Below are 17,547 nucleotides of genomic sequence, written 5' to 3'. Positions count from 1 at the left end.
CCAAGCGCCCTCGGGTCGTTTCAGTCAGTCTCCACTCTGCCAACTAGCACAGTAGACATGCACTAGCAGCATATTTTTGTGCAGTCCAGTCCCAGTTTCCCCAATGCATCTCAGCATTGTGATTGTCTGAAGTTGTGCATGCAAGCAATTTACTGTTTTGGCATCTAGGTTCTGGAAATGTGTGCCACAATTGACAACGTCACTTGACATTTCAAGGAAAATCTGGAAAAAGGGATAAGATCACAATGAATGATCTGCAAAAAAACTAACCATTAAGGCCCTTTGGGGGGATCAGTGCATCTTTAAATAAACTCTTGAGTTATGCTTGGTTTGAAAACAAGATGTACATATATTTAAAAAAAAAATGCAACTTTCTCATCAATGTCTCACTTGCTGGCCACATAAAAGCAACTTCCCTGATGAACTGGTGAGGAGCTTATGCTTACGACCACTGTAATCAGGACGTGAATTGAGCAGGGAAGTCTGGTGCATGTTGTCCCAGTGTGTTCAGGTCAGCTGTTTTTAGTAGGTCACACGTCCCCTAATCTCTACAATGAGAAAGAAAGCCGCCATGCCACCGCCTGGGATCATTTATGAGAGCAACACACCAGTTTATCAATGTAAGAAGAGCCTACGGGCCATTTTCACATCATGCCAGCATTGCAGGCGGAGAAGTCTATAATCACACAGGAAACGCATGCACATGTTTATGTGTTCACCGCAGCTCCCACCTCCCCCACCAATTGCCTCTTTTCCCCCATCCTCACGCCCACTGAGCTCATCCCAGGTGCCTGCTTTGCCCGTTCAGCCACTCTGCCCACCCACGCCCTCACACTCCTAGTCTCGGCGAGCTGCGGCGCACATTTTCCTGCTTTCTTCTTGTCCTCTCTACTCCCACCCACTCCAAAAGGCTGTGAATCACTGGCTGACACGCTGAAGCACCAGCAGGGCTCTTGTGTTTTACATGGAGAGGGACTAACAACTCTCTCTCTCTTTGTCCCCCTCTGGTTTGTGGAGCGTAGCTCATTATTGTTATTATGGGGTTTGACTTGCTCATAGGTAAAATGCTTTGGTAGATACAGGTAGTGCAACTGTGCGGAGCGGGTGTAGGCATATAAGAGGTAACGCAAGTGTGTGTTGGGAGTGTGTCTGAGTATAATACAGTGCTGGCATGTGTGTGTGCCAGGGAGATTGAGGGAACAAATTAATTGTTCTCTCATGGAAACGTTGTTTAGCATTTAGTGGAGTGATTCATGCATCTCCGAAATCAGCCTGTGCAAGTGACAGGCAAGTCCTTGCTGTCTTTTCAGAGAACCACTGCTCAATGATTCATGTCCCGCAATCTGTCAGCGGGAACAGACTATTGTGTGAGCTGCAATTAGATCCAGGCGGATCTTTTTGTGTCGATTGCAGTGTTTGTTGGATATTAAAGATGACCATGTTGATCAGGAGCATTGATCACCTTTGACTGTGTGGAGTTGGGAGTTTGGGACTTGAATTTGGATAGTGCTGTTTGGGGAAGGAGATTAGGAGGCCGAGATTCCGTCACTTCTATTTTTTTCCAGGATACCTAATAGCTTAAATTTCCATCCAGAAAATATTGTTCTTTGTTGAGTAAGCCTCAGAGGACACCCTGAAAAGGTGTTGTTTCGTCTGATCCACAGTATCACAACATTCAGTTTTTTTGAAAGCTGCGACTTCTTAACAACGATTAACAGATAATGACAATGATTGATTGATTTTTGTTGATCACCCCACACATTACAGCGCTTCATGTATTGAAGTGCTGCATCTTGACATCCACCATTTCCTAGACAAAACACTAGAAGCTTGATTGCTGTTACCTGTGGTGTGGGTTTGATGCTTGTGGAGGAGCATATGTCATTTTGATTTTCAAGAGGGGCATATCGTGGCTTTTATTGTACTCATAGAAACGAGACTGATACATGATCTTACAAAAAGAAATGCTGTTTGCCCTGTATTGCTTTTGTCTGAAATCACAAATGGCCCGTTTTTCTGGCCTTTGTGCTCTAAAGTGGTCAGAGCATAAGCTGGATTGAAGCATTCATGCAAACAGTGCGCATGCAGTCACTCTCGTTCATCTACTTGGCAACGTGGGATCATTCTCACCCACTGACAACTGTGATTGTCTGGACTCCAATCTGCCAAGAAACGCTTCTCACAGATGGCGAAGGGAGAACATGGAGGTTGAATGATGGAGGTTGATTTCACCGTCTCTTACAGGCCTCGGCATAATCGCGCTCTAAATATTTCCTAAGTGGGTTGATGTGTGCTCACTGACATGTTTTTGTGCTTACACGAGTGTGAATACGTTCCTATGAGTGTGCGTATACTGAGTGTTTGTCAGTCAGCCTGCGGAAGCTACATGGGCATTGTGAGGACTCGGCAGGGAGCTCTGTTCCCCTTGTGTTTGCCAGGAGCAGCTTCCACCCACGGTGGGAAGGCAGGCTGGCTGGGTTGGCGGGGTTGGCTGCTAGGTTGGCATTCACTGTATGACTTAGGTAGAAAGGAGAGAAGGCACACAGCCATTCACGGTCACATTATGCACATGGGGAACAGGAAAACTCTCCCTTGAACCCCCCTTTTGGACTGAAAGAAGAAAAGTGTTAATTGAGCTGCAGAATAAAAATAAGAACTCGCATTCAAATTGTGCATAGATTTATCAATTTATTGCTGTTAAAAATGTCCTTTACAGAGCATTGAAAACTTGTGGATGCAACTCAACATGTGGATGATTGATTTCTCCCAAAATATGGAGCCATGTTTTTTTTTAAGCAGTGATTAAAACAACAAATGCCAACAAACATGCCACTGTCAGTGTTTCTGACTACAACACTAATGCACAGTACAGCAACCATTAGTGTGATGGCTTCATCTTAAATGCTCCTATACATCCAGCAGACAGTTGGGGTCGCCAGGGGTCCAAAGTTCAGGCTGACATGCTGTGACAAACTACACATCCAAACCCCACAGTCCATGTATTCGCCTTTGAAACTCGGGGATTCTCCACATAAAAAAAGTGTATGAATTGAAATGTAATGGTTTTCATCTTCTCGGAGAATCTTTAACTAAAACCGCAAAACAGCAACTCAAATTCTACTGCACAATTTTAAAAGTGACTATCTCAATTTGTTTCTTGAGCAAAAACAAAAACACGTACCATAAGAGTAAATGCAATATATTTCATTCCTATATTAATAAACAAGGGGGTGTTTATTACCTTTCTCTCGCGTTTTTAACGCGCACACATCCCACCTGCGCTCTCTCTCTCTCTCTCTCTCTCTCTCTCTCTCTCTCTTTCTCACTCACACTCTCTCTCTCACTCACTCAAATTCTCTCTCTCTCTCTCACTCTCTCTCTCTCTCTCTCTCTCACTCACTCACACTCTCTCTCTCACTCACTCAAATTCTCTCACTCACACTCTCTCTCACTCTCTCTCTCACTCACTCTCTCTCTCTCTCTCTCTCTCTCTCTCTCACTCACTCACACTCTCTCTCTCGCTCGCTCCCTTCACACTTTTACCTCAGATACCCAAGATGGCGGCAGCCTCATCTATCCAGCCGCCCAGCGTTCACTCTTCCCTCGCCCGGGAGAGCGCACTTTCCCCGGAGATGGACAGCCCCGAGAGCCGGCAGCCAGAGGATGAGGAGGGGGCGGCAGCGCAGTCCTCCGAGCCGGGGATTTGCCTCCGAGACCTGCCGGACCTGGAGCCGGAGGAGATCGAGAAGAGACTGGCCAAAACTCGCCAGGAGCTGAGCAACAGGAGGAAAATCCTCATTAAGAACCTGCCGCCCGACACCACCAACCAGGTAGTTCAGAGAGCGAAAAGTAGCGGGCTTCACTTAGTTTTTTACGTTTATCCCGACTTCTTATTACGCTTTAGTTTGGGCGGTTGTACTTTTTAGTAACCGGGGAGTGAATGTCCGATGCTGCCAACAGTGCAACGACCTTAATTCACCTTTTGGTTGATTTTCGAATCTCTTGCATTCCCGTCTCTCAGGGCATTTACGGTTTTAATTGTGCCGTCAGATCATTTGCCAGGCTGTGCGTTGAACACCACGCCGCAGATAGGTTTTCTGAGAACACAGAGTTGCCATTAAAATTATCACTTTCTATCTGAAAACCACAATTGCCAGCGTTTCCAACATCTGTGTTTTATTTGCCCTCGGTTGCCTCCTCAGAGCCCTGTTTACTGCAAAACACGCTGTGTGTAACGCGTCTTGCCCAGTGACTTACAAAAGCAGCGTGGCGCTTTTAAGTCTCTCATTTCTTGCAAAAAGAAGGAAAAACTTGTACCTTTGTCAGTCACGCTTAACAGTACTGATTTGCAAACTGGTGTAACCACCCTTCTGATATGAGATGCATGGAGTCACGCATCTGCGCTTTCATCGAAAATACATGAGTTACGTTAGATTAATAAAGTCAGAAAGCAGGATTAGTTGTTGTTGATGTGGGTGGGTGCGTTCACCAGTTTGGCATTATTTTTCATCCGCCTTTTTTTATTATCACTGAGCTACACATTTTTTTTTTTATTTCGTTACTTGCATTAATCAGTGCATTGGTTTTATTATATAATAAATAAAGCTATTTCATTTGCTTGGGCTTTGGACCATACAATATTTTATGATACTAAACAGGGGAAAGAATGACTTTGGCTATTTTTTTTTTTTAACCCGTGACAGGTGCAATTTATTATTTCTAACCTGAAGGGTTGTCAAACAGCTTGCTATAGCTCAGACAGGTTCTTTCACTGCATGTTTTTTTTTTTTTTTTTTTTTTTTGTCAAACCACAGACTTTACAAGCTTTTTTAATTTCTCTTAGCAAGTGTGATACATTTCAAGTATCTGCAAGCCTTTATGAGGCAGCGTGTCAGAGGTGATAATGGTGTGTTCCTTCAGGGTTATGGCTCTAAGAAAGACGTGCACTGCCAAGGTGAACCAGCTTCCTACTGGCTGTTTGTTTGTTGTGTGTAAGGAGAGAGGGAGTGTGACTGCATTTTGTGTGTGTGTTTTTGTGTGTGTGAGAAATGAGAATCGGAATGGAGAGGGATCAGGTCAAGCAACAGAAGTGGAATTTCGGTGTATTTTCCACATTATTCATGTGTTTAGTGAGCTGCCTTAAAGCATGCCCTGCTAAACGGGCCACATAAATCTGTCCACTTAAAGGAGACACTCTTTGACCTTAGGCAGTAGGAGTTACTGACTGGAGCGATACTGTTAAATTGCCAGCAGCTTGTTAGACAGAAATGAGCCTCTATTGAAAAAATGGAAAAACATTTTACTCAAGACTATTAAATCCCAGATAACATAATATTACAACGAATTTAAAACATTTTTGAATGTAGGGATATTCCAATGCCGATACCAAATATTGGGGAACAGGCCTGATCCTGCCTTTTGTGTACTTCTACTTGTACTCGTAAAGCTTCTGTGATACTGCGCCGAATATCATGTTAGCCTCTGCAAGTGGGCAGAGATGGAAATATTTCTGTGGTTTGGAGCTGTTTTAAGATATGGCGAATGCACGCTCTGCTGTGCTAAAGCATCAAGCTCCTGTTACTCACAGTCATACTCGTAGTTCTCAAGAATATTAAAAAAAATATATATATATTTTAAATATTCTCCGTCCAGGATCTCACTAAATCTGTCCTATGTTCATCTTTTTCCTTTTCTTTTTGTTCTTTCCAGTGAAACCTTTTCAGCTGAGGTTGCCACCATAATGGTTTTGGCAAATTTGCTTAAATGCAATGGATTGACGAGGAGCAACTCAAGCAAAACAGTTTAGTATTTGTAACAGTACTTGGTATCAGCGAGTACTAAAATGTCAGTACTTGTACTCAGTCTGGGGACATCCCTACTTGAATGGTTAGCACTGCCTTTTTTCATGTACTGTGGTTTAAAAGACTTAATTTAGTCCCGTTACATTCTTTCTCAAATACTCTCCGAGGTTCAAATTGACCCGGCACTGAATGGGTTAAAAAGCTGCTGCTTTAAAACTGACCCGGTGTTGGCCGATAAAGCACTTACACAATCTGTCGATACCAGCGAGTTAGTGTGACCCCGCGTTGGTGTAATTTAGACATCACCTTTGAGTTACCGCGTCATAAGAACCCTTCTCTTGGATAATGCTCCACCCAGTGTACGAAATAAATTTAGCCCATTATTGTGTATATGCTAACTGATAAACACTGGGTGAGTTTTAAACCAAGTCCAAGTTTAAGCCAAACAATTGTCTGCACTTCATAGCTCTAGTGCACGGACTGTGCGTCCAGGGACTGAATTCCTGTGCATGAATTGTGCATAATTTTAATTATTCCTGCAAATCCAGCACTGATTCTGCTGGAAAATTCCCACACACATTTACTTCAGTGTTAAACAACGACAACCTTTTCTCTGTACAAGACTGTACAGCATCTCTTCTTAGCACACCATCAGCTTCCAGTGAAATGAGCATGAAATGATGAAGAGAAGAGGATTCCTTAAGTTGGGAGATGCTGTGGAAATGCAGCATTCAAACATAACAAAGAAACCATGTTTTGTAGTTTGTTGAACATGCCTGTGTCCCCAGCTGCAGTACAAATAGTAGTGTGTCTACATCCACTGTCCGTGTGCATCTCTAGACAGCAGTATGCTAAATTATGGTGGCGTTTTGATTTCCAGGTTCTAAGCCTCCAAAGCTTATGTTCTTCCCTCAACCTGTACGCATTTCGGGTAGCAAAAATGCTAGACATTTGTCACTTGCTAGCATGTTGATTTGGCACATTTGCTACGCCGGATGCCATTCTTGACGCAACCCTCCCCAATTTTGCCGGGCTTTGGACTGGCACTGCATGGCTGGGAATTGGGATTGGTGGTTTGGGCTTGCCTGGGGACACTTCGACACTTCGACAACGCTCCGACCCCGTGGTCGGTCGGCCGCCTACCTACCAACCGTAGGCCCTACAATTTCGATATCAAAGAATGCTGGTGCGATTTGTCACTCTGAACCCTGCAAAAAGCCACTGACACCTTGTGAGCTGGGTATAAATGTCATCGTTGTTCTTGCATTTGCATTAAATTCTACATTTGTATATGTATATACAAATGTAGAGAGGTTATGAGGCTCAATATTTGTAGGACTCCCAAAGCCACGTTGGCTGAAGTGACAAAGCCCTTAGAATTCAGTCAGATTCTTGGATCCAGCGCTTTAGAGTTGCAAACATTTCAAGTGTTGCATTCCATGTATAAACTGTATACTGTTAACAGTGTGTTTATTGAAACTATTTTCTGGTAAATCTGTAGCCCCTAACATCAGCTGATATTCACATCACAGCTGCAATATCAAGTGAGGCAAATTAATGATGCTAGCTGTAATTATTTTTAAAACCAAAAGGACAGCATTTACCAAAAAAAGTGACTACGTTGACAGCACTATGCGGTGAGTTAACAAATATATTAAACTACTTTATTTCCCCTTCAAAATTACTTCAGAGTGCACTCACCTGTTTACGTATTTAGTGCACTTAAATCATTTGCATAGCCAGTGTTGTGCATGCTACAAAAGCCCTCTTCATTAAATGTGCACATTTCTTCTGTAAATGGTCAATTGAGAAACTGACAGTAAATGTGAGTGTCAAATAATATTTACTTATTGCGTGTTCCTACACTCTCTGCTCAGCCACCTGCTCTCGCTCATCCTACTTCCATCGTGAGGCCTTCAGGCTCTTTGAATTCTGAACTGTATGGCCTGACTGTGAGCTTGTGAGCAGATATGTGGTCTATGTCAATGAACATCAAGACCATAGACACAGGTCTTCCTAAGTCTATTTATCTCCCATCTCAGTCAGAAATTGTGTCTTTCCTAAAAATGCAGAAGTCAGATTTGAATTTATTAAACCTTTTCTTGCCAGAGTATATAGTAAGCTTCTCTGAAGGGTTCCTTTTTATTCAGGTACACAGGTACTGAATCAGCTGCCTATAAAAAAATATATCATAATGGCTATAATAATAAAATAATTATGTGTTATGCCTCTTTTTGGGTGCTATTTTTTCCTGGCATAAGACTCCAAGACTTTTGTCAACATTGGCAGGTCTGTGTCAATGTGTCTTTAATTAAAATATTATTAAAAAATGTCACTGTATACAGTTTAAAAACCATGTTTTTTTCAAATCATTTTTGCTGGACCCTTTTCAGGAATCCAGTGATTCATAGTGCAGCTGTTGACATTACAGCATCTTCCATAAGATTATAGATTTTTTGGTGGTGGAAAAACCTCATTACCTGTCAAATGGACTCGACAACGCCCAGACGACTCCATCTCCTATTCCTCTTATACCCGCTGCCCCATTAGTGAACAGTGCATTGTGTGGTGCAGTGTGTCAGATATATGGCTCTGCCAATGGTCCTCAACTCAGAGAGAAAGTAGGGGGATGGAGGAGGCGAAAAGGAGAAGAGAAAAATGCAAAGCAAAGACTAGAAATGAGATGCAAGGGAGACTTTAATTTTTCTTTTTGATTTTAGGATTCAGATAGGGGTCATTAACAATGCCTCTCCCATTGCAGGGTTTCAAATCCATATGACTTGCTAAAATGTTAGCACTAGAAATCCTTTAAAATCGTTGTACATTTGCAAATGAACATTCTAAACAACAAACCAAAGATTTAGTTGATCATTAAACTAATGTTCAAAACCTGTTGCTACAACCGTAAAATCCGATGAGCAATGAAATGTACAATGTACAGTGTTTATGTTTGCCATGTTAGAACAGGAGTGGTACATTTGGAGTTTTATTTTAAGTTAACTGTTGTAAACAGTAGATGTTCAGATGCAGTACAAAAGTCCTCTAAGTTCCTTAAAGTATTGATCCTGTTTGGTAAAAGCTAGACGTTTCTTATGAAAATGACATACTGTGATCAGTGGTGTTCATCTCCAGTAAAGAGCTGGCAGTGTGTCCCTGGTGAACGGCAAAAATGCAGAGCCACTTGCAGCCGCACAGTGACTGTGTTTACATGCACTTAGTCGAGGAACACGCACGTAAGAAACCTGGTTACAGGAAATCCGTGTATAGATGCAGCAGGAGACTAAACTAATTTCTCCTCTGACTTACTTTGGAAGTCTGGTGCACACATTTGAACTGTATAGAGACAGAAAACGCTGCTTTGTGACTTTTCCTTTTGGTGTGTGTGTGTGTGTGTGTGTGTGTGTGTGTGTGTGTGTGTGTGTGTGTGTGTGTGTGTGTGTGTGTGTGTGTGTGTGTGTGTGTGTGTGTGTGTGTGTGTGTGTGTGTGTGTGTGTGTGTGTGTGTGTGTGTGTGTGTGTGTGTGTGTGTGTGTGTGTGTGTGTGTGTGTGTGTGTGTGTGTGTTCTTGTTTTAACAGCAGAGTGACAGCGTGGGGGAAGAGACACACGCAGCTGATCCACATTGGGAACTGTCTGAGGGGAAAGCATTTAGTCTTTCTATTCTATGAGGCACTTTGTGTTAGGTAAAGAATCTGTCAGACTTCAGGCGGACTTTGTTTTACAAATGAGGCATTGCCCCATTAATGATCCCTCCTTTCATTTAGCCTTTCACACAACTGCGTGTTTCTGTCTGCGGCCTTTTGTTACGCACATACGCACTAGGAGAACGCCGATTATAAACCTGTAGACATGGCAAAAAAAATCAACATCCTGCTCCAGAAATCTATCTGGAGAAATCAGATTTCCTATTCCCCTAAACCCAGGTTTTGGAAACAAACTTTCCCGTTTACATCACGGTTAAGAAATCCGCTTTCCTGAGAAAGGAAAGTAACCTGGCTACTGAGGTCCATAAACACAGTGATATTACAAGAAGATCTCTCACAAATGGTCTTAGGTTGGATAAAAACGTTGGCTTTGTGAGGAAATAGACAAGAGACAAATTCAATTTTTCTCACTAAAAGTTAAGATCAATTGGTTGCAGTCGATATAATTTGCCTCTGATGTTTTGCACAGTGCTCTTTGCTGAGTAAAAAGGGGAAAAGTTTGGCCCATGATTTGCTAGTATTAGAGTTCAGAGAATCCTGGGTTGCAGGTTCTTCCAGATTCACCAACTTCCTTAATGCAAAAAAATGAATTCAGAAGTACTGTCCAAGTATTGGTATTGGAGGTGAGCTTCCTAGGAATTCCCTTCATTTCATTATTTAGTTTCTTACACACATACACACACACTGTTCTTTTTACCAGTCGACTGTGTGTGTGTGCAGATGTTTTGCATATGTACACGTTCCGAAAAATTCATTTAAATATGACAAAGCAGCATGTGCTTCAACTGTTCTCTTTCCGCCGACTGCCTTACTTTACGTGTGTGTGTGCGCGTGTGTGCGTTAGCAGCAGGTGTTCATAAAGGCAGCCCCTCTCAACAGTCCCAACAGTGGGCAACCTTTATCACCTTCATCAGCTGTGAGCCTTGCACATACATGCGCTGTTATGATTTAGCTGTTTACTGTGGTACTTGTCACCTAGACGTTTTGTAGAGGTGTCAGTTATCCTGCTGGTATTCAAGATGGAGATGCACCTGTTTGGCTGCTAGTATTGTTTGTACAACCAAGATAAATCAGCAAGTCCATACAGTTTTGTTTTAAAAATGTCCGTATTATGTGATGTATTTTGGCCAATTAGGAAGATTACTTTATGTAAATCAACAATATTATTGGGAAGCTGTGACCTCCATAGGTACACACAATAAGAGCTGTCATTCTTACAGGATAACAAATAGAATTAAATAAGAGGCACAAAACTGTCACTGTTCTATACCTTTATGGAACAGAAATACTAAACCCAAAATGTTATTAATCAAACCCACTTGTCAAATATTCTTTTGAGCGTCTAGCAAAAATTGTCTACAGGATATAATTATAAAGTTTGTACAACTCATATGACTAAAACTTGTTATTCTCAGATAAATGCTTTAAGGTATTTTTTCAGAGAATCTAGCAATTATTGTCAATTATTTGTTCCACTGGATTATGTAAAATGACCCAAGCACCTTCACAGGTTCTAGGAAGCCATCGTTTTACAATCTTCTCCGCTTTGTTAGATCAGCAGCCAGAAAAATTTCTGTATTTCATGATGAAAAAAACAAAGAGCAAGTTGCTCTTTGTTTGCTCTTTGTTCCGCCATTTGTGGGCAGAGGCATTATGTTTTCAAGCCGTCTATACATCCCATTCTTGTGAGTGATATCTGAAACATCATGAGGAACCAACTTCATCCATCTGGCAGAAACATCTGCTTGGGTCCGTGGATGAACTGACTACAATATAGGTGCGGACAGACTGTAGGGAAACTGCATCACTGATTGGCATACGAATACAACTACAAGGCAGTCAATCTAGTTTAATCTGTACCTAGCAAATTAATATTTTGTTGCAGGTGGTTTTATAGGTCACCTATAAAAATGATTACACTTTAAATTCCGCCATTATTCTATAATTTAACCAGGCATTTGCAAATGAATAATAAAGTAATGTTACAATTTTCATATGCTGTATGTTGTTTACACATATTGCAAACGTTTTCCAATCCCCTTTTTTGATCTTTTTAGTGTGGACATTTTAGTTTAAACGATCAAATTCTAACAAGCTACAGCACTTAACACAATGCTTATCGAGTGCTGTAAAGTGAAGCTGCTTTCGATTGTTCAGTCAGTAATGATACGAAATTGTGTCCAACGCAAGTACAGAAGGCAATAACTTTCTTACCTGCAGCCTGCTGATGTGCATGGTGCTTTCACTGGCACTTGGGTTTATGGGGACAAATGACTACAAGAAGCCATTTTCGTTTAATGGCTAAAAACGTCAGTCTCTGTCTCCACGTTGCTTCTTTCAATACTGACACGGTGATACTTCATGTGCTAAAACTGTTTTCTGGGTTTTAACTGTGGACAAAGTGCTGTAACATGTCAGACTTAGATCAAAGAAATGTCTGATTAAAATATGGTTGTTGTACTGTCATCGCATTAGCTTCCAATAAGGCCCTAACATCCGCGTCTATGGAGTGTTGAAGGAAAGTGGATTAGATGGAGGAAATCCACACATGCAAACTCCACACAGAAAGGCTGCAGCTGGCAAGTGGATTTGAACCGAGGACCTATTTAGCTGTGAGGCAGCAACTCTAACCACTCCACCACTGGGCGGCCGACGAACACTTTCACATATTTTCATTTATGTTATCTTATGTGGCAAACCCCACGCGTCAGGTGCTGCAAGCCAGCTCATACAAAAATAACAAAATGATGTTTTAATCTGATGCTGTTGATTGCTGAGGAGGAGTGACTGGTGACTCAGGGAGGAAAATAACCTCCAATCTGGGCTGCTTTTCTTCAGGGTTAGAGCCAAACAAAGATGGATCGACGTGGGGTGGGGTGGGGGGTTCGTGCTGGATGACAGCCGAAATTGGTCCTATCTCAGGGCAAGCCACCTGCTTCCTGTAGCTCACTGTTTCTATCCTCACGGAGATGAAATCAAGTAGCTTCTGAATTATAGACGTGAAAGTAACATGAAGAAATTAAAACGAGCAATAAAGATTAAAAAATGACGTTCTATAAATCAAAGTTCCTCTAATGGCAGCATCTCTGACTGTTTTTAATTGTCAGGGAAACTTCCAAAATGCCAAAATCCTTTTCCAACAAATTAAGTGGTAATAGGTAATTTCACTTTCCTCATTCTTAACCGCATGTGGCCTGAAGAAGCTTCTAATATGAAATCACACACCTCTACAGGGGGACAGTAGCATTTTCACTCTGTAACCTGAGTCCTGATGCCGCAAATTGTGAAATAAAAGTAGGAGTAGCAGTCATGTCAGATTTCTGTTTGTACTATGGCAAATTAGGGCAAAATGAATAATGAATAAAAACAGGACAAATATCAATTTTTCTATGGAGACATGGTGTGGGACAAAGACTGCAGTAGGCAAATCCATAATTTTCAGACTCAGCATAGCATACCACATCTTTATTTGCCTTATTTTAATAATAAAAACTTATCATTTTGATGGTTTTATTTAGATTTTGTTGTATGTATACAACAAATTTTTTTTCAAAATTGTTCTTTATTTTGGTACCTTGAGCTTAAAGGAGAGAGCACTTTGTCTTATGTTGATATGTACATTTAATCCATTTGCCCACAATGATGAACTTTGGAGAATGTGCAAAGATTCTATAAGTGGAGAGGCTTTTTCTTTTTTTTTTGCCTGGTGTTCAGTGCATGAAACACCTCTTGGACCACGTGTTCGTGACTGCTGAGGTTGATTACGGGTTTGAATCCCTGCTCCTGCTGCGCTGCTTTACATGCATCATCTGGCTCTACTCAACTGAAAATGACACATCTGAAACACATCAGAAAAAAGGGAAGCGAAGCAAAAGAAAAGACAGGAAAATAGTCTGTAAGACATAATCATATCACAGTTTTTTTTTTCCAATATTTAAAAAAGGTCAGGGACGATCATTCAGTGTCTTCTGTGCCTCTGTGTGTATTTAGCATTCTGTCCTGCAGGGTAACAGTAACTCAGCATGAAAATATAACAAGTCAGCCAGTGTTAAGTCCAGTGGAGGACAAAAAAAAAAGCGAAGATACAAATAAAGAAGTGGAGAAAGGCATGTTAGGGAGGAGGAACACTGGTGGAGAGAAGGTGGGAGAGATTCTGGATGTAGATTAAGAGCATTCAGTACAGGAATAAAACCAGTACCAGTGTGCATGTAGAGTGAAGGTGTTAAACTACTGTAGCATACAAGGTGTGAAAGGTTTGAGAGCTAGAGAAAGTAAGGATGAAGGAAAAGGAAACTGACGTCTGCACTTGTGAAAGTAAAGATGAAGGAAAAGGAAACTGATGTCTGCACTTGTGAATTTCTGCTTGTCTGTCCTCAGTGTGTGAGTATGCACATTCTCTAAGCTCTGCTCTCCGGCATTTGATGGGCAAGTGATCCAAGCTGTGCATGGTTTGAGCCACCTGTCACACAAACATACACTCTCACTCACAGACCTTTGGGTTTGACCACATTTCCATATTCTTTTTTGTTTTTTGGTCCTAATTTTGGTAATATTTTATGATAAATAAACAGAACAGAAAGACACTTGCTGCAGCTGTTTCTTTGAAAACAAGTATAAATGGTGTTTTTCTTTTTTGCTGTATTGATTCCATTCATTATCAAACAGAAACTTGGAATTGTAATAATATATACACTTATCTTCAATTATCTTTACATTTAAGAACTACATATTTGGCTTTGTATGACTATAAAATTTAAAAATCCATATTACGTAATGTATATTCATATATTTAATTTTATGTACTTTATGGACAGAGCACAACATATTGCACTTCTCATAAAAGTACAGGCCCACTAGAAACACTTGTGTGAATGCAGAGCCAATATTGCAGTTTTATAAATGTGAGAAATAACGATACAGTCGCTGTAAAGCTAATAGCTCTAAAGCACATTTTAGTGTGGGAGCAGCTTGTTGACAGACCTGGGCTTTGTCCTCTCCTTTCTCTCTGCAGCATATATCACTCTATCAGTAGGTCAAGGACATAGTTACTGCTGGTATGGAGGCCATGCAGAGTGTGTTTGTCCCCTAATCTCACTGTCCCTCCGTCTCTCACACAGAAACACGCACACGCTCATACAGAGCTCAGATGATAGCCCATGGATTCCCTTTCCCCAGTGGCACTCTTTGTGTGTGTAAACCATCTCATTTATGCCTGCAGGATAAAAGCAGTGTGCATCTGCTTGTTTTTGGGTGTTTGTGCAATGAATGAACAGAGCCAAACTAAACACATTCTTCTCTTCTCTTTTTCTTCTTTTGCTGTTGATGGGGAAAAATTCACTTTAGTTTGGATTTTCTACCTTGCACTTGCGTTACCTTGTACATTTTATGCTAAGTGTGACCCTCACGGGAGTTACAATTTCCTTGACTGGCAAATGGTACAAGCTGTCGGTGTTAAAGAGTGAAAGGACCAAAACAACACCCAGACTCAGACAAATGAAATGCAATTTGCTGCCTGTTTACTTTGTATTTGCAGGAAACTGCTAGCAACTGTGTGGAAAAAGGAAACAGGCTTGTTATTGCACTAAATATGCATTAAGAAGTTATTTCATTCATTTTACCTCCTGTGGTTTTTAACGTTGTTGTATTCTGCTATGGACTGCTTTTTTTTTTTTTTTTTTTTTAAAGACTTCATTTAAAGAAAATGGATGGAGGTCATCTGTTTGTAGGACAACCACTGTAACCATTTACAAAAATTGCTGTTCCAAATAACTGTGTATTGTTGTCATTTGACATCTACAGAAAACAGTCTTGCTACACAAAAGTCTGAAACATTTTCAGGGCAAATATACCACCCATCTCTGCTCAGGCCACCTCTGTTTCCAGTTTGTACTCGACATTAGATCAGAAAATGACCAGTATCAACCATCGTTCAATGACAGTTTGTATTTAAACGGTCCTGGCTCATCGGGCTGTTCACATTTTGACATCATGAGACCACTGTTTTTAGCGTTTGTGTCAGTTAATAGTTTGGGATGAAGAAATTACCATTGCATGCTTCAACTTAAATGCCCAACTTTCCTGATATAATATCACTGTAGCATGAAGTTTCACCTAAATGTTATTTTTGAAACTCCTTTTGAAAATCTTCAGAAATGTAGGGTCCATTTACACACAGTCCCCCTGCTGTGCAAACCACCTGGTGATTGTAATGTGGCTGAACTTTGTATACACAGTATATACTTGTTGGTGACACAGTGAGGATGACTGCTAATGAGTTAGCATAACTGTTTGCATGGGTGATGCAAATGAGCAACATAAAAAAATATAAATGATTTAAAAAATGTAAAATTTCATGTAAACCTTTACATCATTTACATGAACGCTTCCTTGGACATGTTGTAAATAACATTTGTGTTCTGTGAGCTTGTGAACCATGGCATCATTGGTAGCTCAAAATAAAAAGGTGGGTAAAGTCTGGCTGGTGAGTTGTGTGTTTCCGCTATCAGAGGAGCCAGTCGGTGAAAAAAAGGTAGTGCCAGTAGTATTCTTGATTCTGAAACTGGCCTCCTCTGCTTCATCATGTGGACAGGTGTAAAGCTGAGCTTTTGGTTTGGCTGGTAAGGCCATTCATGTTTTATCATGAACCTCCACTGCAGCCATGAGTATTCTTACCAGCTGCCAGAGAAGGCTGCTACTGTATCACATTCCTTATCAAGCCCATGCTCTCAAGGCACTTTGCTATAATGTCGCAACAAAGTGTGAATATCTGCAGTGTGCATAGAGAGAAATTGGCCCTGGGCATAAGGCTGGTGCTGGGGTGCTGACTGGACTCGCTGGAAATATTTTGTTAAAGCTTTCAAACACTCGGAGGGAACATGATAGCGCAGCATGGAACACAATAATGTGCTCAGTTGTACTTTAGAACAGCTTGACAGAGAAGAACATACTGTAGGATAGCCTTGAATACAGTAGGAAACACGATAGCAGCTTGTCTTACAGCTCCTGCCCACATACCGTCCACGTTCTCTGTCCAGTCGGTGTTAGTCATGAAGACTTGAAATTGAGAATGAAATGTTTGCCAATGTGGAATAGGGTTTAAAGTTGGACTGTAGCACTTAAAGGCAACAAAATGTAGATTAATTTAGACTAAAAACCGAAAATAAATCAATTTGTGGTTTGCAGTTTGTGGGGTTACTTCTCTTAAGAGTGTCGGTGTTTGTTTTATCTTTTAATTTAAAGTTGTAGTTTTCCCTGACTGTCTCTTTACTGAACCCACTGGCTGTTTAGAAACACTAGTGAGCATCGCTTGGCCATTACAGCAGTGTTAATTAGAAAACTGTTTCATTGAGATTCCCACTACACTATTTCGACAAAGTGGAGCATCGTAGAACAGAGTGATGAGATGTTGTGAAAGTAAAAGGTCATTAAAACACGTAATGCAAAAGCAAATGAAACAAAAAAGTGAAACAAACTGGATTATCAACAAACTCAGCATAGTTTGGCTGAGATGAGGGGCAGAACAGTTTGGACTCCTAAAAATAGTCCTACATGTCTTGTATTGTGCCAGTGGTGCAGGGAGAGACAAACTTTCAGCTCAGCTAAACCAGCACAAGAGGAAATGACAGTAGCACGATCAACCCCATTAGTACGGCATATTGTCCATTACACCATTTAAAGTGTTGATTCCCTTCTTTTGTTCTTTGTTTTTTACTGTGTGTATTTGCACACTTGATAAGACTAGATTTCCCCTTAAAATTGTTGTTCCGTTTGCTCAGCCGCTCTCATTATTTCTTGCATGTCGGAACTGATGTTTTTGTCTAATTACCTTTCATTCACAATTCTAAGTAATTCAAGAATGTATTATTCCTTTCCTGCAAAGACATGGATTGTTGACAGAGAAACATGCAACAGAGGGATAAGCCAGTACAAAGGAAGGCAATCACTGCTTAATTCACTTCACTGAAATCCTCACACATTTGTACAAGCATGCTGTAATGGAAATTATTTAATCGTATTCTTTCCTGTTACATTTGCTCCATTAAAC

The 17,547-nt window shown here is 41.0% G+C and overlaps 1 protein-coding gene across 2 annotated transcripts in view; it reads left to right on the top strand.

Annotated features, from left to right (window-relative positions):
• Positions 1-3,506: 3,506 nt before the first annotated feature.
• The window catches only part of raver2 (ribonucleoprotein, PTB-binding 2), a 79,219-nt gene continuing 65,178 nt past the window's right edge, over positions 3,507-17,547 (top strand). For both annotated transcript variants that reach the window (XM_067514294.1, XM_067514293.1), the window contains exon 1: positions 3,507-3,830. In XM_067514294.1, coding sequence (XP_067370395.1) covers positions 3,558-3,830 — 273 coding nt within the window. In that variant the 5' untranslated portion in view covers positions 3,507-3,557. The remainder of the gene's footprint in view (positions 3,831-17,547) is intronic.

This window comes from Channa argus, chromosome 8 (genome assembly GCF_033026475.1).
Source record: "Channa argus isolate prfri chromosome 8, Channa argus male v1.0, whole genome shotgun sequence".
In the NCBI taxonomy this organism is placed as follows: domain Eukaryota; kingdom Metazoa; phylum Chordata; class Actinopteri; order Anabantiformes; family Channidae; genus Channa; species Channa argus.
This window is presented reverse-complemented; position numbering and strand designations above follow the sequence as displayed.